Raw genomic sequence first — 16285 nt, forward strand, 5'->3', positions numbered from 1 at the left:
AACCATAGCGCAAATATTTTATCGTCCTCCCTGATGATGCCGTAGAACGGCGAAAGCTTGGAGTGAATAAAGAGAGAACCACAGTAGCACTTAAAGGCTTCATTTGATCAATATCCCACATCATTACGACATGCTATTAAAGGACACGTTCAAACGTTTAGTTCAATAAATATTATGTCCTATACTTTACATACATACAGTAATTTCCATAAAAATTCCCCATACATGACGTACTTACGCTTAAGGCTTTTATTGAAACTGTATTAATTTTCTATTATCTTGATCTTGCACATGTCGTGTTCGTCATCTCTCACACACGCAAAACTTCAATACCGCCAATAAAGTATCGCAAAAGCCCAAATAGCAAGAATTTTGAGTGCAAAGGAAGGTATAAAAAAATTATTTGCGTTAGGAGCGTTCACAATAAACAGTGTGCCGCAAGGACATATATATTATTGACTGCATGAGTGACGCGGGGCTAGATAGACGATATTTACCACTCGCAGGCACCTCGCTGCGCTTCTAGTCAATGATTTTTCCGTTTTCCACATGATCAGTAGGTACACAAAATATTAATATGTTGAAAATTCATTTAATTTATCTTTGTTTAAAAATTTCAAAACCAGCTTTGCAGCTGCCAGTTTTACGCAATCATGTTGTGTTGGCCTTGACAAGCCAATGCAAGCGAACTCCTTCAGGACATTTACCAAGAAACGAATTACGTATGAGCCATTCACGTCAAGATGCGAGTAATATCGCATCAAATACTCAGAAATACAGTCACTTTTTTTCGCTGTCATCGATCGGTAGCGCTAGGCTGTAATTTTGGATATTTGGAAGCAGAAGTCGATATCGCAAGAAACTCAGTTGCCGGGTGATCCTATAGAAAGTGGTGATGATCCAAGAATATTGACGTAGAAGCGCAATACGATCTGTAATTTCCTAAACAAGCGATTTACCGTGGTGAGTCACCAAGCTTTTCTTTTCTTACTACCTAGCTTCTGTTTGTTCCCTTGGCGATTAACTGTGTTTCATTTCCAAACCGTATTTGAAATAATACAACGTCTGAATGTGAAAACGACACCGCATGATTGAATTTATCTGAAATTTTCGTGAATGTGATACTTATATAATTTTGCATATGAAATCTTTTGCTTCACTCTAAGTCAGAAATTAGGACGCCTACTGCTGCATGTACTCGACATGGAAATGCTCAGGTAGCTGATCAAAAAGTCCATGCCAGTAATTTACTTCAAGATTTCCAAAAACATCATTTTTTGCAACTTAATTTCTTTCTTTTGAAAGGCTCGAAGCAAAATCATCCCTTTGATATTTTGCTCATTTTGAAAGTGCCCCAGAATTTCTTGGAGTCTTGGCAAGTAAACTTCCTTCTTGCGTGGAATCGTGCGTACAAACTAATTTTCTCGTTTCAACTGGTTTTGCTCATCTCTCTCAGAAGATAACTGATGCTGAAAACAGCCGCGATCTCTCTGGCGCTTTGGATAATTCTAATGGCGCAAGGTAGACACTTTTAGTATCTCATGTCAGGCGAGACTATCGAAGTAATAAATATTTGATGGAAGAGTGGGAATTTTTGCATCTTTTGATAATAAGAGAATTTTGAGCCAAACCTGTGTACCAAACAAAGACCGCAAAATTGGAAAACTTTATTAACTTTATAGACGTGTAAAAAGACTTTACAATCGCAAGAATGATTTTACTTCGACATTCGTAATTAAGGACTGTAAAAATTGTCAAACTAATTAAGATCACGAAGATTAAAAACAAAAAACAAAAAAACCTTGTTCAGCGTAAAGCCGATTTCGTGTGCCAATGAAAAAAGATGTTAATTAAAATTTTAACCGGAAACACCTGGGCAAGGGTGAGTTTCATGTCGGCTGAGCGTCAATTTTAGATAGATAAGAATAATAATTAGCTGCGAGTTACAATGAACACTATGACGTGCAGGTTGTGCTAAAAGGAAATATGCAGTAATCAGCAATCCTCAATAAATATTCATTTGCCATTAGAGGTTGAGTTGCTGGTTTAACTCGAATTATCACCACCTGCAGCTGCCACAAACAGCGTATCTGTTGATAGCCAACGTCATTTTGAGGAAATTTATACGGCTTAAATGGCTAATGAAATGATAAATATTACATTCGAGTGAATCCTTGCTAACACAAAGAAAGATAAAAGCAAAAGTTTAAGTATGCACTGTCTTATTATCTCAAGTTCAATGAACATGTACTACCTACGTTTAATAAGAACAAACGGAAGAAAACTGCAAAGTAATCAAGAAAGTTCCTGAAGCTTCCAACCGCCGGTAATACTTCAGTCTTTCGGCTTTCTTTCATTTTTTTCCTAATACAATAGTCAATATTTAAATAGCAATAACATTTCATTATTAATTCAGCTCACGCTGAAAATTTGCATTGGATGTGACAATAAATTATGAGCCACAGCTAAAATCGAGACCTTGGTGCGCAACTTTTCGAAAGGATATCGCTTGATTCTGTTTATTTCCTTTCTTTAAAAATTAGCTTTTATGAAGTTAAACAGCAACTGCTACTAATTTGGAATATTTTCAAAATAATGACCAAGGCGTTTTTCCTTCTGAAATAATATGTGCTGTTTTTATGCCATAAATGAGAAAAGCGATGAAGTATTTGCCCACTTTCTTGACCAGATCTGAATACACTACCTACTCGACTAAAAATACGCAACGCATTGACCATAATGTGCTGCATAGACACAGAAAACCTGGCCATTAACAACGGATGAAAACAATGCAATTCTTGCATTCTTAACGTGAGTGTAAACATTTTTGGTTGGGGTTAATCACAGCCTAAATTGTAAACATTTTGGAGCACCCTCTACAGCAAAATAGACGAAACGCAGCTTAATCCGCAATAAAGTCGCATCTTGAGCTCTGAGTTTTCTATAGCTTAGTTCCTTTATTTTGTCAGACCTCAGAGTTCATACTCATTTTTGTTCTGAAGTATAAAATCTAGAGAGACGCATTAATTCAGGTGACTCCGCTCTAAACTTGCCTGCCATATGAAATTCTCCTGATAGTCTATTGTAAAATGATATACATGTACCGCTGACAATAGTTATCGGGCTCAAATTGTCCTCGATTTCTGGCTACGAAGGAATGACTTCCTTGTGTAACGACCTTTCGAAGTCTACTGCCACAATCTTACCATAAATGATGTAGAAGGATCAAGAAGTGATGAAGGAACACAGCTGTAAATTTTGAATCGTTTATCTGTTTGACTAAGTTCAACTTAAAAGGCGCAGATGGTAATCTAATCCCACGGTTAATTAATAATTCAGTTCACTCCGACGCGCAGAATTACGGATGTTACAAATCGCGTTCCGACCGGTCAAAAACTCACCGTTTACCGTTTGCATCGACATACTCAAAGCTATTCTATAACAGCAATAGCTGGCAATTTCTATCGGTTTGCGAAACGAAATGTAGAATAAGTGAAAAGTTATTAAGTCGATCACCGCCCTTACATCACGGTTCTCAAGGGTTTTTTGTTTGCGTGGGCTGTTGTGTAGTTAAGCGGACAGCCTGCCTTTTTTACTTCTTAGGCAAATTCGGCTTAAATTTATTCATTTACCGTCAGTGAAAACAGTTTTAAATTTATCATTTGACATATTTACACTTTTTTCTTAACAATCTACTATATTTTCCATTGTACAAATTGAGTCCAGTTCAGACGATTTTAAACATATACACCTGACACGCTCACTAATTAGTGGGTGTTTAGAGAGGAAAGTCTGACGACTCTATTTTTCTGTTTTATTTTCCCTTTGTTTTTTGGATCAAATTGTGGTACTTGAAAGGATTTCTTTTCATCAATTCATTTACGTCAGACTATAACTGGAAATGGCTTTTCAAACTAATTGAAAATAACATTTAATTGACAGGACCGCCCTCCGGCCTTAGGAACAAACTCATTATTTTCAAACTTGTCATTGGGATCATTTATTCAAATGCATGCATGAAATGTTATTTCATTCTAGAGATGTTTTACTTTTTCTAAGTTTGATATAGGGCTAGGTGCATTGAAACTATATCGTTGAATTAAAAGATATATTTAAAAATATGTTGCAATCCCCGACACAGTGGAATGATTTTGATGTCAAGTCGGTAAACCCGTTAATAATAATAACCAGCAATTCTCCAGCCTTTGGAAAATATTTGAAAGCCAAGTTCACTGCACAATGATGACAGAGGGAGGAGTGGGTGAAATGGAAACCATAAGCGTCGGAAAGGCGACGAGTATTATTTCGTTTTCTGCTATTTTTGACACAATATTCAAAAGTCATTGTTTTAGCTACAGGAGATGTATTTTGATATCAAAACGATTCGACCGGTGGGAGGCACTAGCGTTGGAGAGGAAAATACGTAGTTCTTATCACACTAGAATTTGCGTATGTTATGTTTTAGCCATATATATTTGGTACTTGAATGCAAAAACTGAGGAAGGTATTATCGTTAATTGTGATGATATAGGCATAATCATGAGTCCAATGCGAGGCTGTTTAATTTCTAAGTTGCATAACACCTGATTTCAGTGATTTCAAATCACTGTACCTGAATATGATGACCAAGACAGAATTTCTTCTTACAAGATCAATACAATTTCAAGCAGACAAGTCATGAGAATAAATAAAAGTATAAATTAAGGGATTACTAGCTGATCTAACAAGAAATTCTCTAAAGCAACATCATAAGAATTGAATGGCAGGCAGTAAGGAGAATTGCTTAATCAAGAGAGTCCTGTACTTCCTATAATTAATCCGTTTTAAGTTCACGGTTGATCGTCAATTTTTTAACTATGTTCTTAGCAACCAGCCTACTGGAAACTAACTTCAGAACTTAAACTTGGCCGTTTAGTCTTTCTGTGACAATCAATGAAATATTTCCACTCTCGAAGAAGAAGTCAGAGCGCAATCATTAGCTCAGCGGCCCACGTTTCTTCATCAAAAATTTTAAAATAGTTCTACTGTATCTTTATATCGTTGCACGTCATCTGGCGTTTGTAAGAGTGACATGAAAGACAATCCTTTTCCCAATCATTTGCAACAAATCTTTGGCGCCGATTTGTAACAGATTTTTGCCGTCACGAGCCAACACGTTTTATCGGTCTAAAGCAGACGGACAGAACGTATTCATCGATATAAATTCAGTTGGACGAATTCAACTGAAGAACTTAATTATTTCGGTTTAGTTCGTCTCATGTGAAGTTCGACGTTTAAACAGGGGAAAACAGATCTTTACGATTATTTTTGGGATTACTTCTAATCGCCGTTATGAACTTCACCTGTTGAGTAAGATCATTGAAGGAATTGCCCAAAATAGAATTGCATGTTATGCAAAAGTTGGAAAATCCCACAAAAAATACGTGTTGACCTTCTGCTGTTAAAAGTCTGCTCTTTCCGGCGTTGTTTCTGTTATGTCAATTAAGAGATCATTTCAATTCAGCTTCAATTTTTCGTCAAGAAAATTTGGTCGAAGCAACGGGTTATCAAAGAAGCGTGTCTCCACCTCGCATTGTTATTGTTTTTTTCGGCTAAATTTGAGCTTAAAATAGGTGGTTCAGTAGATGTGCGTGTTTTTAGCGTCCACGTTCACTTTACGCGGAAGTGCCCTTAACAGATGGCGGGTGCGATAAAAATAAGCAGATGCAAGCCCATCGAGCACTACGGAAAATTTATTTCATATCGAGAGTGGGTTCAACTGCAGAGTGAGAGAATCCAAGCAAGTAGATAAGTAAACAACAATGTTTGATCAAGATCAAGCCTTCCTTTATTTACCTAAGGAGTCTGAAGTGTGCCGCGTCTGAAATTGCAGAACAGGAGGCTTAAGGAAGGTACGATTAAGTTGGATGAGATTTGTATAAAAGGCTAAGAGAAATTCACTATTTCTGATATGAAGGTTTTTCTTTCATTTTCGTCAAGATAGTTCAAGTCCTTCTCGCCACAACCTGCTTGCCATAAATCAAATTCAAAATTTTATCCATGGAATTACTAGTCTGTAAACAACAATTTTCTGAAACTTTCTGCCCACGTTGTCAATGTTGCGCGTGGTCTTCAACGATATTCTTAAAGCAGTCATTTCTTTCTTCGTACCGCACGCGTTTACAAATATTTTCCAAATATTTCTTGGTTGAGCCCTACTATTTCTAGGTTGATAAAGGAACAAATCAGACTGTCACGCAGTTAGGTTTGTTAGGTAAATAATCTAGATGTAATACTCTTTTTTAGCGGTGAATTTCCGCCTTTTAGCTGGAAGGCTCTTTGTTTGGAATATGAATCTGTACTGGATGCACAGTATTGACTTTTCTTATTTGATATTCGCCTAGGGAACTTATCAGTTCGTTGTATAACTCGGCGGATTCTTATGATGTAAAATTAGGGAACCCTTCGGTGAGTGAAATTATATTTTTTCTCTGTCTGCAAATAAAGTTGTCGGTGTGAATCGTTCCCTGGCGTTTATAAGCTATATCCGTTGAAATGGGTACAAAAGTTAACCCTATAGGTGAAATCACGAAGTAACAAGTAACTTATGTATTAAGTAATTAGTAGTCAGTGGTAGTCGGTTGGTAGTCAGTCGCAGTAAGTAACTCTGCTCCAATTCGCAAAATATTTTTAGTTCTTCCTTTCGATTCAGACTGATCCTCTAGACTCAAACGACTCGAATTTGTTTATCACACGGCTCTGATCACGGATCAAACGTTTTCATTGGTAATCACACCGTGATCATGCTCAGTGATTAGACCGGTGATCGTGAATTATGTCATCATCCCCGGTTTTACCGTTGCAGGCCTTCTCTAAGACTTGACTGAGAAAGTAAAAACACAATCCTATTTTACAGAGGTTCAATCTAGAAGGCTTAACATGACCAATGCCACAATCTATACCTTAAAACTGAGATTCGGAATATAAACTTTAATTGGGTAAAACTCTTAGTGCAGTTAAGTTGTCGGAGTCTAGTAAGTTGTTACTTAAAAAAAGAAAAAGAACCCCATCAGTCAGCTGTAAAGTGATTATTCTTTTGTTTATTTCATACTAGTTTCATTCCGAGGAGTAAAAGACGAACCAGACCCTAGGCAAAACGTTGTTTGATATTTGGAAGTATTTATTTTAAATCGTCTTTCTCTGGCTTTCTGAGGTAGTTCGATTTTCTTTTGTTCCCTCAGATTATATTTTAAAAGCCAGCAATGTCAAACAAAAAGTTTAAATTTGATCGGCTCTTTTGATCAGTCAGAAAATTTTGCATTTCGACTGTGCATTGTATTGTTCGCTCGCTGTGATTACGACAAAACTGTAAATCAAATTATACCGAAATGAGAAATAATTAATTATACATTGAGACTTTCGGGAAGGACGTTTAACCCTTAAATGGACTGAGTTCAAAATATTTTGACGGCAAGAGGGAGATAACTATTTTTGATTAACATGAAAACTGAATATGTCCTAATTTAACCCATTGAGGGTTGTCAACAGACAGCTGATGCTGAATCAGCGGTTGGAAAATAAAAGCTTTAGCGCTTTTCAAAGAAAGTTTCCGCTGGATATCTGACAGGACTCCAGATTGACAGTTTCATTTCTTCTGAGAATAATTTTATCGCGCTTTTGGTTGAAAATTCGGCAGAAGTGCTTCATGGAGGTTAAGTTGTCATAGCTACCTCTGTCATTTAACATATTAAGACTTGCATGTGTGACAAAAGTTTGTTTATAACTTTAAATTTCTATTTACAGAAGCAACACAAAATTTTTAAAAGAAAAAACATGAATTTCATCGGTAAACAACGACGACACAGTACATTTGCTTAATGGGTTTATCATTATACCGAGCACTTTAATGGGTTTTTTTAAGAGGAAAGAACGCTGTACAAGCTGGTTTATCATTTTGTTGTTATGTTTCGCTTCCAAGGCTGAAGACGTTTTATCATTTCCTGCGGTGGACTCAAAAGTAATCAGTTCATTCGAGCCATCAGCAATTTGAATACGTACAATATAAATATCGCCAAAATAATTTGCTGCAGTATTCAGAGAGGCTGTCTTAGAAAAAGTGGATAGCCTCGGGAAAGAAAAACAAGGCAAAAAAAGGTATGTACGTAGAAGAGAAATAATATCTATTTCTTGGGCATTGTGGCTCACTTTGCGGGTTAAGATGGAGATCCTGGCGAGCTAAAATCTATTTTAACCCGCTCGAATAATCTTTCAAGGTGTTTTGTTGTCATGTCAGTTCAGTTTTTTTCTCGATGCCCTCCAAAGTGATAATAAAAGTAAGAAAGGTTTATTTGGGTCCTTGTCAGAGACATTTTAACCCTTGCTTAGCAGCACGGGTTGAAATGACTTTGTTGGGCCCAAAACAAATTTATGCCCGCGAACATAAATTAAAATCCATCGCTTAATGAGAACTTGTCAGTTTTATCGAGAGATTTAATAGGTACAAGACATGTCATATTCGCTATATTTACGGGGAAAGGATCTTATTACTCAGTTGCAAGTTCTTATCACAAAGAGGGTCCGCGGGAATTGCAGTTCACGTCTTCCAGCAGCTAATCCTCGTATCAGCTTGGTTTCTCTGTTTCATGCTGTATGTCTACTCTTAACTTTATACTTCTAGAAATTTAGACAAGCATCCTACGAATGCTTCGTTGAAAAGCATATGCTGAAAAACGCGTTTTTTTATGGAGTTGAGACTTCATGATAAATAAAAAAACAAATTTGATTTTTTTTTTACATTTTTATCAGAAGTAAATATAGTCGCCCGAATAACATTTATATGCGCATTTTTCATCTATTGTTTTCAAAGAGAAAGCTTACGGTCAGATTAGTTTCCTTTTCGATTAAATCATGACTCTTTTTAATTAAATTGAATTCCACCTGGCTATTAGCAATAGAGCAACTCAGGTTAGCTTCAAATTCAGTCGACAGGAGCGATACAGCTAATCCAATAAAACCTCTAATTTACATGTCTGAACCATTTAACTGGTCCACTTTAAATTAAGTTGTGCAACAACCGATGCTAAGCAATAAAATTCTGTATTAAAATCTATTCGTATTGGCACACACAAACTAACAATCTTTGATGGGGTCGCCATTTGATTTAGCTGATAACGCCCGACTTATCAACCATGGCTATGCTTTGCTCAGTGTTAAAATTTTGCTTAACTTTGGAAACATGGCAGTAAAAAGTGCCATTAATGCAACCAATCCATGTCTTTTCATAACAAGGTTTTGTTATTAAAAGGCGAATGTCATTTATTCCTCTCCATATAAACAAAAAGGAAACTGTTTAGCATCAGTAAACAAAAAGTGAGAGGTTTGTGCCTGAAAAGGATCAGAAAGCTACATATCAAAATTGTAAATCTCCTTAGTGTCAACCATACAATTCTTATGATGCTAGTTCAGCGAGTTTAGTATTGGATCAGCTAATTATCCCCAAATCAAGGAAAGAGCAGTATATTTACAAGTATTCCCTTCGTTCAGACACTTAGCGAAATCATCAGTTCGTTTAAAACCTTACCTCGCTTCAATGTAAATATTGATTTGCTTAAAAACCAAAGCAGCCGTCTCGTGTTATTCCCCGAAAAACGTCTGAAGAGTTTCTCGTTCGCTCGAAAGTTATTACCGCAATCGCGCGGAAAAGGAAATAATTAATAATTCCCGGCAGATATATTTTCGATAGCGTTATTCGTTTATCTATAGACAATAGTTAAACAGGCTGGCCTTACACAGTTTTATCGACAGATTTTGAATTTTAAGACAAGACATGTTATATTTGCTATATTTACAGGGAAAGGATCTTCTAGGGACTCAAAGTTTTGTACATGTACTACATGTAATTATTACTCAGTTGCGGGTTCTTATCACAGAGAGGATCGGCGGGAATTACAGTTCACGTCTAACAGCAGCTAATCTTCAGATCAGCTTGGTTTCTCTGTTTGATGCTGTCTGTCTACTATTGACTTTAGACTACTAAAAATTTAGACGAGCATCCTACGAATGCTTTGTTGAAAAGCATATACTGAACACCGCGTTTTTTGTGGAGTCGAGCCTTCATGATAAATTAAAAAACAAAAATTTCTATTTTTTTTATTTCATCAGAAGTAAATATAGTCTCCCTATGAACATGTATATGCGCATTTTCATCTATTGTTTTCAAAGAGAAACTCACGGTCAGATTAGTTGCCTTCTCGATTAAATAATGACTCTTTTTAATTAAATTGAATTCAACCTGGCTATTAGCAATAGAGCAACTCCAATTAGCTTCAAATTCAGTCGATATGAGCGATACAGTTATTCCAAACCTCTACTTTACGTATCTGATCCATTTAACTGGTCCGCTTTTAATTCAGTTGTGCAGCAACCGATGCTAAGCAAAAAAAGGTTTGTATTAAAATCTATTCGTATTGGCACACACAAATTAACAATCCTCAATGAGGTCGCCATTTGATTTAGTTGACATAACGCCCGACCTATAAACTAAGGCTATGCTTCGCTCAGGGTTAAATTGAAATTTTGCTTAACTTTTGGAAACATGGCAGTAAAAAATGCCACTATGCAACCAATACATGTCTTTTCATGACAAAGTTTTGTTACTAAAGGCGAATATCATTTATTTCTCTCCATATTAACAAAAAGGAAACTGTTTAGCATCAGTAAACAATAAAAGTACTCTGTGAGCAAACTCGTGAATTGACAGATGACTTACATGATTTTTTGGATTATGTTTCATGTTATCTGCTTTTAGGGAATTTTGTGGTTGATTTGTCATATTTATAGTACGAGCAGTAGTTCAGTGTTCGCTAATGTAGCAAAGAAACAAAGTAACGTTGGGATAAGAAGGCATTACAATTGAAGTGATCATTTGACAAGGGTGGATGATGTCATGTGTTTTAAACATATATCACTTTTGTTTCTGGTTCAAGAGAAAAGGTTGGAAGTAAATGTAGATGAAAAGTGAAATTTACTGTCTATCATTGAAAATATTGGAAAATCAAGGCAACACTGTCTTAATGAAAACATCAATGATTCCCTCTTTATCAAATGAGACAAACGGGAATGAGTTTTGAGCGATATAACGAAGCCCAGACTGCCACCGTCATTTTGGATTTCCGCCTGGGTAGATTTTGGTCAAGTGCTAGGCAACGTGTAATCAAGACGAAGATAGAATTTCATTTCAGGCCTATTTATTAATTTTGTAGTGTATAACTTTCGCATTTTAGTGCGTAATATTTATTTTGAAACTTAAAATTGTCTTGAACCTTTAAAGAAAATTGTTCTTTGAAAATTCACTGAAAATCGGCAGCCAAAATTATTTGTTTAGGTGTTATTTGATTTTCGTGTTAACCTGTAATTTCGTTAGTCGCCGGCACCTTTTGTTGCTTCACACTGAAAAAACACACGATACGAAATGTAATGATCGCTTTTGTCCCCAATCTCATGCCATAACAGAAAAAGCTTTTGAACACCTATAAACTCCGAGCGCTTCGGAGTAAGTGAAATTTTTAACGAATCTTCGGATTGGATTGTTTTCAAGTTCAAGGGTTGTAAATTATTAATTGTAAATTGTTGTAAATTATTAACTATTAAGCTTTTAGAATTACTCTAACTCTGGTTTCTACATTTAGTCAAGACAAGAGGAGTTATGAGTTTCATGATAAGCCATCGCTGATATCGATCACGAAGTGTCAGGATTAAATCCTTAAATGGAGAGAAAACCTATAGTCCGTTATAAGATTGATTTTAAATAAACTATTTGAGATATTATTAATATGATGAAAATAATATAGCATCTTATTATTTCACAATGCAAATTGCTCAATCTTCTCATTTTCCACCATTGCTGGAAAATCTCAAGGATATTATCAACAAATTTTGCATTTGAATTCAATTTTACCTTTTCAAAACCATTTAAAAGTACTTCAAATTCGAGCGCTGAAAACATCTGATTTATAAACTAATTGAAACGCCAAAATAACCATAAATTTTTTCAATCTCCGCAAAAAAAGACGACTCACCAATCAAATAGAGTTTAAATCCTCCTTCACGCCCACGGCTACATGTTTCCTCGACAAGGATCATGGATCACGGAAAAATAATTAAACTTAAACATCACGTTTCACAGAAAATTAAAATATTCTTTGACGTTTCGCGCAAATGGAATAACGCTGGCGGAACTCACATACGCATAAAGTGCATGTTAACTTTTACAGTACGTGAGCAAATGTATGATTTTGAAGTTGATCTGTCATCTTCATGTAACGAATGATTTTAACCCAGTTATGAATTTCTCTTTTCTCGGCAGGTATTCTACTCAAACCACTATGGCAAACACAACTGTTTGTGGGAATCTGGAAGACCAGTCTTTTCCGATAAAACTGGTCAAGATTCTGTGTTACAGTTTGATACTTATTACTTCGCTACTTGGAAATACCGCCATTATCGCCATAACTGCACGAAACTCTCGCACATTGACTTCAATAAACTACCTCATTGCAAACATGGCAGCATCAGACTTGCTGGTCTCAATCTTCGCTGTTCCAAATCAACTGTGCCAAGTCATATTTGGTGAACGAGCTTGGCTAATCGATGGGATCATGGGCTCAATTTTATGCAAGCTTGTGTTTTTCTGCCAAGATATCTCAACAGCTGTTTCGATTCAAAGCTTAGTTGTTATTTCTATGGAAAGATATAGGGCGATAGTATATCCGTTTCGCCCCGCAGTCATTACACCAAAGAGATGTAAGTTCATCATTCCACTTATATGGCTTGCATCTGTATCCCTACACGGAATATATTTCTACGCCGCTCGCCTCGAGTCTATTAACAATACAACAACCTGCGACTTCCGCTGGGACCCACAATTTGACAATCGTCAAACGATGGAGCGATATGTGGCAGTGGTTTTGGTTTTAATTGTGTTCCTACCTTTTTGCTTCACAATTTTTACTTACTCACGAATTCTTTGGGTTCTGAGAAATTCAGAGGTTTCCCAGCATCGCGCCGAAAACAGCAGAGTTTTTAAGAACGTATGTGCTATTATGATCGCATTTGCATGTTGTGTCCTCCCAATTGATATTTTTGCTATTTTGTTTTACTTCGTGTGGAAATGGAAACCTCCTTGTAATATGATTCAGTTTGGTGTGTTCTCAAGGTTCGCTTTAATTTCAAACTCTGCCATATCCCCCATCATTTCATTGGTGCGTTTTGACAGATATCGCCAAGGTTTAAAGGACATGTTTAAGACAGTATCAAAACATTTTTGGGGAAAAGACGGCGTCGGAAACATTTCAAACCTGGATGAGTTAGAATTAAAAAAAGCTTCAATCCACTGCGGAAACGAGCGAATAAGTGTAAGAGATTCGGGGATTACAAGCTTTTCATCAGTTTGAACGTTTGTGTGCCTCAGGAACAACATGGAATTTGATAGTAACACGGAGAGCTTTCAAAAGTACAAAATACCATTTTTGGTTCTCTTTCTGAAGGAGTCTTTGGACAGCTTTACGTGGACAGCTTTGTGTGGACATCTTTATGAGAGGCTGACATTTTAAGTAGAGTAAAACTGACCAAATTGAAAGCACAAAGACAAAGATACATGAGGAAAATAAAGTAAAATGGATTTATCAACTGTCTATTATAAAGGAAATTGAGCTGATATGATGCAGAATAACGAATAGTCGAATATACACGAAAATGTACCAAAACATAAATAAGGTTCGATCTCAAAATAACTGAGTCAGAGTCGGTTCTCTTAAGCGGCTAGCCGCATTTAACACCTAAAGAAGTGGTTATTCAGTGTTTTCGTGGCAGTTATCACAAAGGAAAAGGTCCACTCGAGACAAGTTTTAATAATATTATCTATAAGATAAAGCAGCTTTGAAAAGCGTGTCTAAGTGATCCACTTATCTAGTGGTTTTTCTTCACTTTCGCTGTAAAATTGGTGAAGAACATCTGCTACAATTTCTCAGCCCGTCAACAACAAAGCTCAAAGCTTTTGTCAGCCTACTTTGAGTTTCAGGGCTCTGGGTCACCTGGGGCACTCTCTTTCATCCCTCTTAGCGGCCGATATTAGTTTAGCTTTAGTTTTGGGATATTGAATCAAAATGCGCTCCGAATCGCCATTCGTGGCTCTATTCCTCGAAAGACAGACCATTTTGAGAGCTATTCGAACAACTGGCGCCAGAACTTTCCTTAAGAAAAATCATCAACGAAGGCAGTGCATGCAAGTGTCTTAAATGAGTCTCTCCCCATCAATTAAACTTCTGAAGACCCGAGCTTTTTCAGTCATACTAAGAAGAGACTAATGTTACCGTAAAACGGGAATAGGGCTTACGCTCAATAGATTAAGTATTATATATTTATATCAATATCTTCCTCTAGTAGATACTACACACTTGAACAATCCTTTTAGCGTGTAATTATGGGCTAGCTCGGAAGTGATTATCAAGTACTTGTCACCTCCGAGCAGCCATAGAGACAAAACCGCGCGTCAGAAGTTTAATTTCCTACTATTTTATGGTGTATGGACCGTAATGGGTTTTTTTTTTTCGTCTCTTGTATGTTGTACAAAATTAGTTATTTACCTCAGTGTCGATGATGGCTGTGGATATATAACCCCACTTCGGTGAATAACTGCTATCCATTTCCTCTCATCGATTTTCCTCCGTCAATTTTGTAAAGTTCAGCAAAAATAATTAAAATAAACTCCTGTTAACGATTTGTGAAAGGGTTCATAATGAATTCAGCCAAGTAAGACTATATGCGGGAGGGCCTTTTTAAGCCCACTTCCTCCAGTCATGTCACATCAGACAAATTGGAGCCTTGAAGGCTCAACCAAACCACCGTAATCCGCAGTTTTTCAACACTTTGCGATGCTAAAAGCCGTTTTTTTTTCCTAGTTTCGGTTTGTTCTGTGTAGGCAATAACATGATTCTCAGTGTAATTTGATGTTAATGAGCACGAATAAATTTTTCAAAGATAGGAAAACTGAACAAACCCATAGGGCGTGTGCAATTTTTAGTCTTTGAAAAATTTGCGAGTGCTTATTACACCAAATTGCGAGAGAAATTATGCAATTACTTTTTCATAATTTACATGAAAACAACATCTCAGAAAGAAAAGACAGACGAAATTATTGAATGCGTGCGCGCTATCTGTCATTTGCTCCCGTGGGTTACAGCTTTGCACTCGTGTTACTTGAGAATGCCCTTGTTTTCAGCCAATCAGAATACGTCGTTTTTTCAGGTACATTAGTACTCTCTGGAGGTGAAACAAAGAGCTTGATATTGAGGGAAGATTTTTATAAAGGTTTTTTTCTAGCATAATGGTTCACCCCGATGAGCCGCCATATAGCGGCAAATTGAATCAAATGTACACCATTACTCTCTGAAGGTGAAACAAACAGCTTGATACTGAGGAAAGATTTTTATAAAGAAAGTTTTTTTTTTTTCGGCATAATGGTTCACCCCGCTCGAGCCGCCATATAGCGATAGATTGAATCAAATTATGAAGACACAAATTATAGTGAAAGCATCGAGAGCTTCCCAACGTCTTTTCGCTGATTTTAGCCTTTAAAATGACAAAAAAATACAGGGTTTAGTAATTAGGTACTAAATAGAGAAATTACATCCCTAAAAAATAAATAGTTTGACACAAACACCCCAAACCGAGGGGAATGAAATTTATTGTATGGCAATGAGTGTTGATTATTATAAAATTGATCGTAACATAGGTAGCAAATTCATGGAATCAGATTCAAAAGCGTGAGCGTGCTTCACAATTCCCTTGAGAACGCTGCTGACGCGTGTATATGAATGGAAGCAGAGCAGAAGGAATTTCTCTCTGAAAAACATCAAATCTATTGCGCGCAAACGTCATGACAAAATTGCTCCATATGCCAGCTGTGCGTTTATGGAGATATGAAGCGCTTGAGCAATTTCAAGAGCACTGATTACGCCAGATTTGCCTGTGGCTACGCCTCGAGCAGTAATTCTTCAGCATCTTGCGTGATCTCCAAACTTCGCGTGGTTATCAACATGGTCTGCTCACACAGTTAATTTAGTTCACTGATGAATTAAACTTAAACCATCAGCGTTGGATTTTAATTACGTCCATACGAGAAGGAAGGAGATTCCTCTAACAGAGAAATGAAATTTTATGAAACGCAAATAAGTTAATACGCCTTTTATGGGATGGCATTTCCCTTTATTGTGATTTTAAACCTTATTTCCACTTTATTGGATCAGTT

At 36.6% G+C, this 16285-nt stretch overlaps 1 protein-coding gene across 3 annotated transcripts; it reads left to right on the plus strand.

Moving 5' to 3' along the window:
* The first annotated feature begins 728 nt into the window (after positions 1-728).
* Positions 729-14718, plus strand: LOC131799378 (neuropeptide receptor 22-like). 3 transcript variants are annotated; one of them, XM_059117102.2, is made up of 2 exons: positions 729-963; positions 12344-14718. In XM_059117102.2, exon 2 carries the CDS (start codon positions 12363-12365, stop codon positions 13428-13430), a length of 1068 nt encoding a protein of 355 aa, XP_058973085.2. In that variant the 5' UTR covers positions 729-963; positions 12344-12362; the 3' UTR covers positions 13431-14718. The 3 variants fall into 3 exon arrangements, with proteins under 3 accessions (XP_058973085.2, XP_058973083.2, XP_058973086.2); XM_059117100.2 differs by lacking the exon at positions 729-963 and adding an exon at positions 5747-5891; XM_059117103.2 differs by lacking the exon at positions 729-963 and adding an exon at positions 7932-8133.
* Positions 14719-16285: the final 1567 nt, after the last annotated feature.

This window comes from Pocillopora verrucosa, chromosome 5 (genome assembly GCF_036669915.1).
Source record: "Pocillopora verrucosa isolate sample1 chromosome 5, ASM3666991v2, whole genome shotgun sequence".
Lineage (NCBI taxonomy): Eukaryota > Metazoa > Cnidaria > Anthozoa > Scleractinia > Pocilloporidae > Pocillopora > Pocillopora verrucosa.

Bases quoted from the DNA above. Each gene is read 5' to 3' on its own strand.
- LOC131799378 (XM_059117102.2), top strand. From the start codon at position 12,363: ATGGCAAACACAACTGTTTGTGGGAATCTGGAAGACCAGTCTTTTCCG.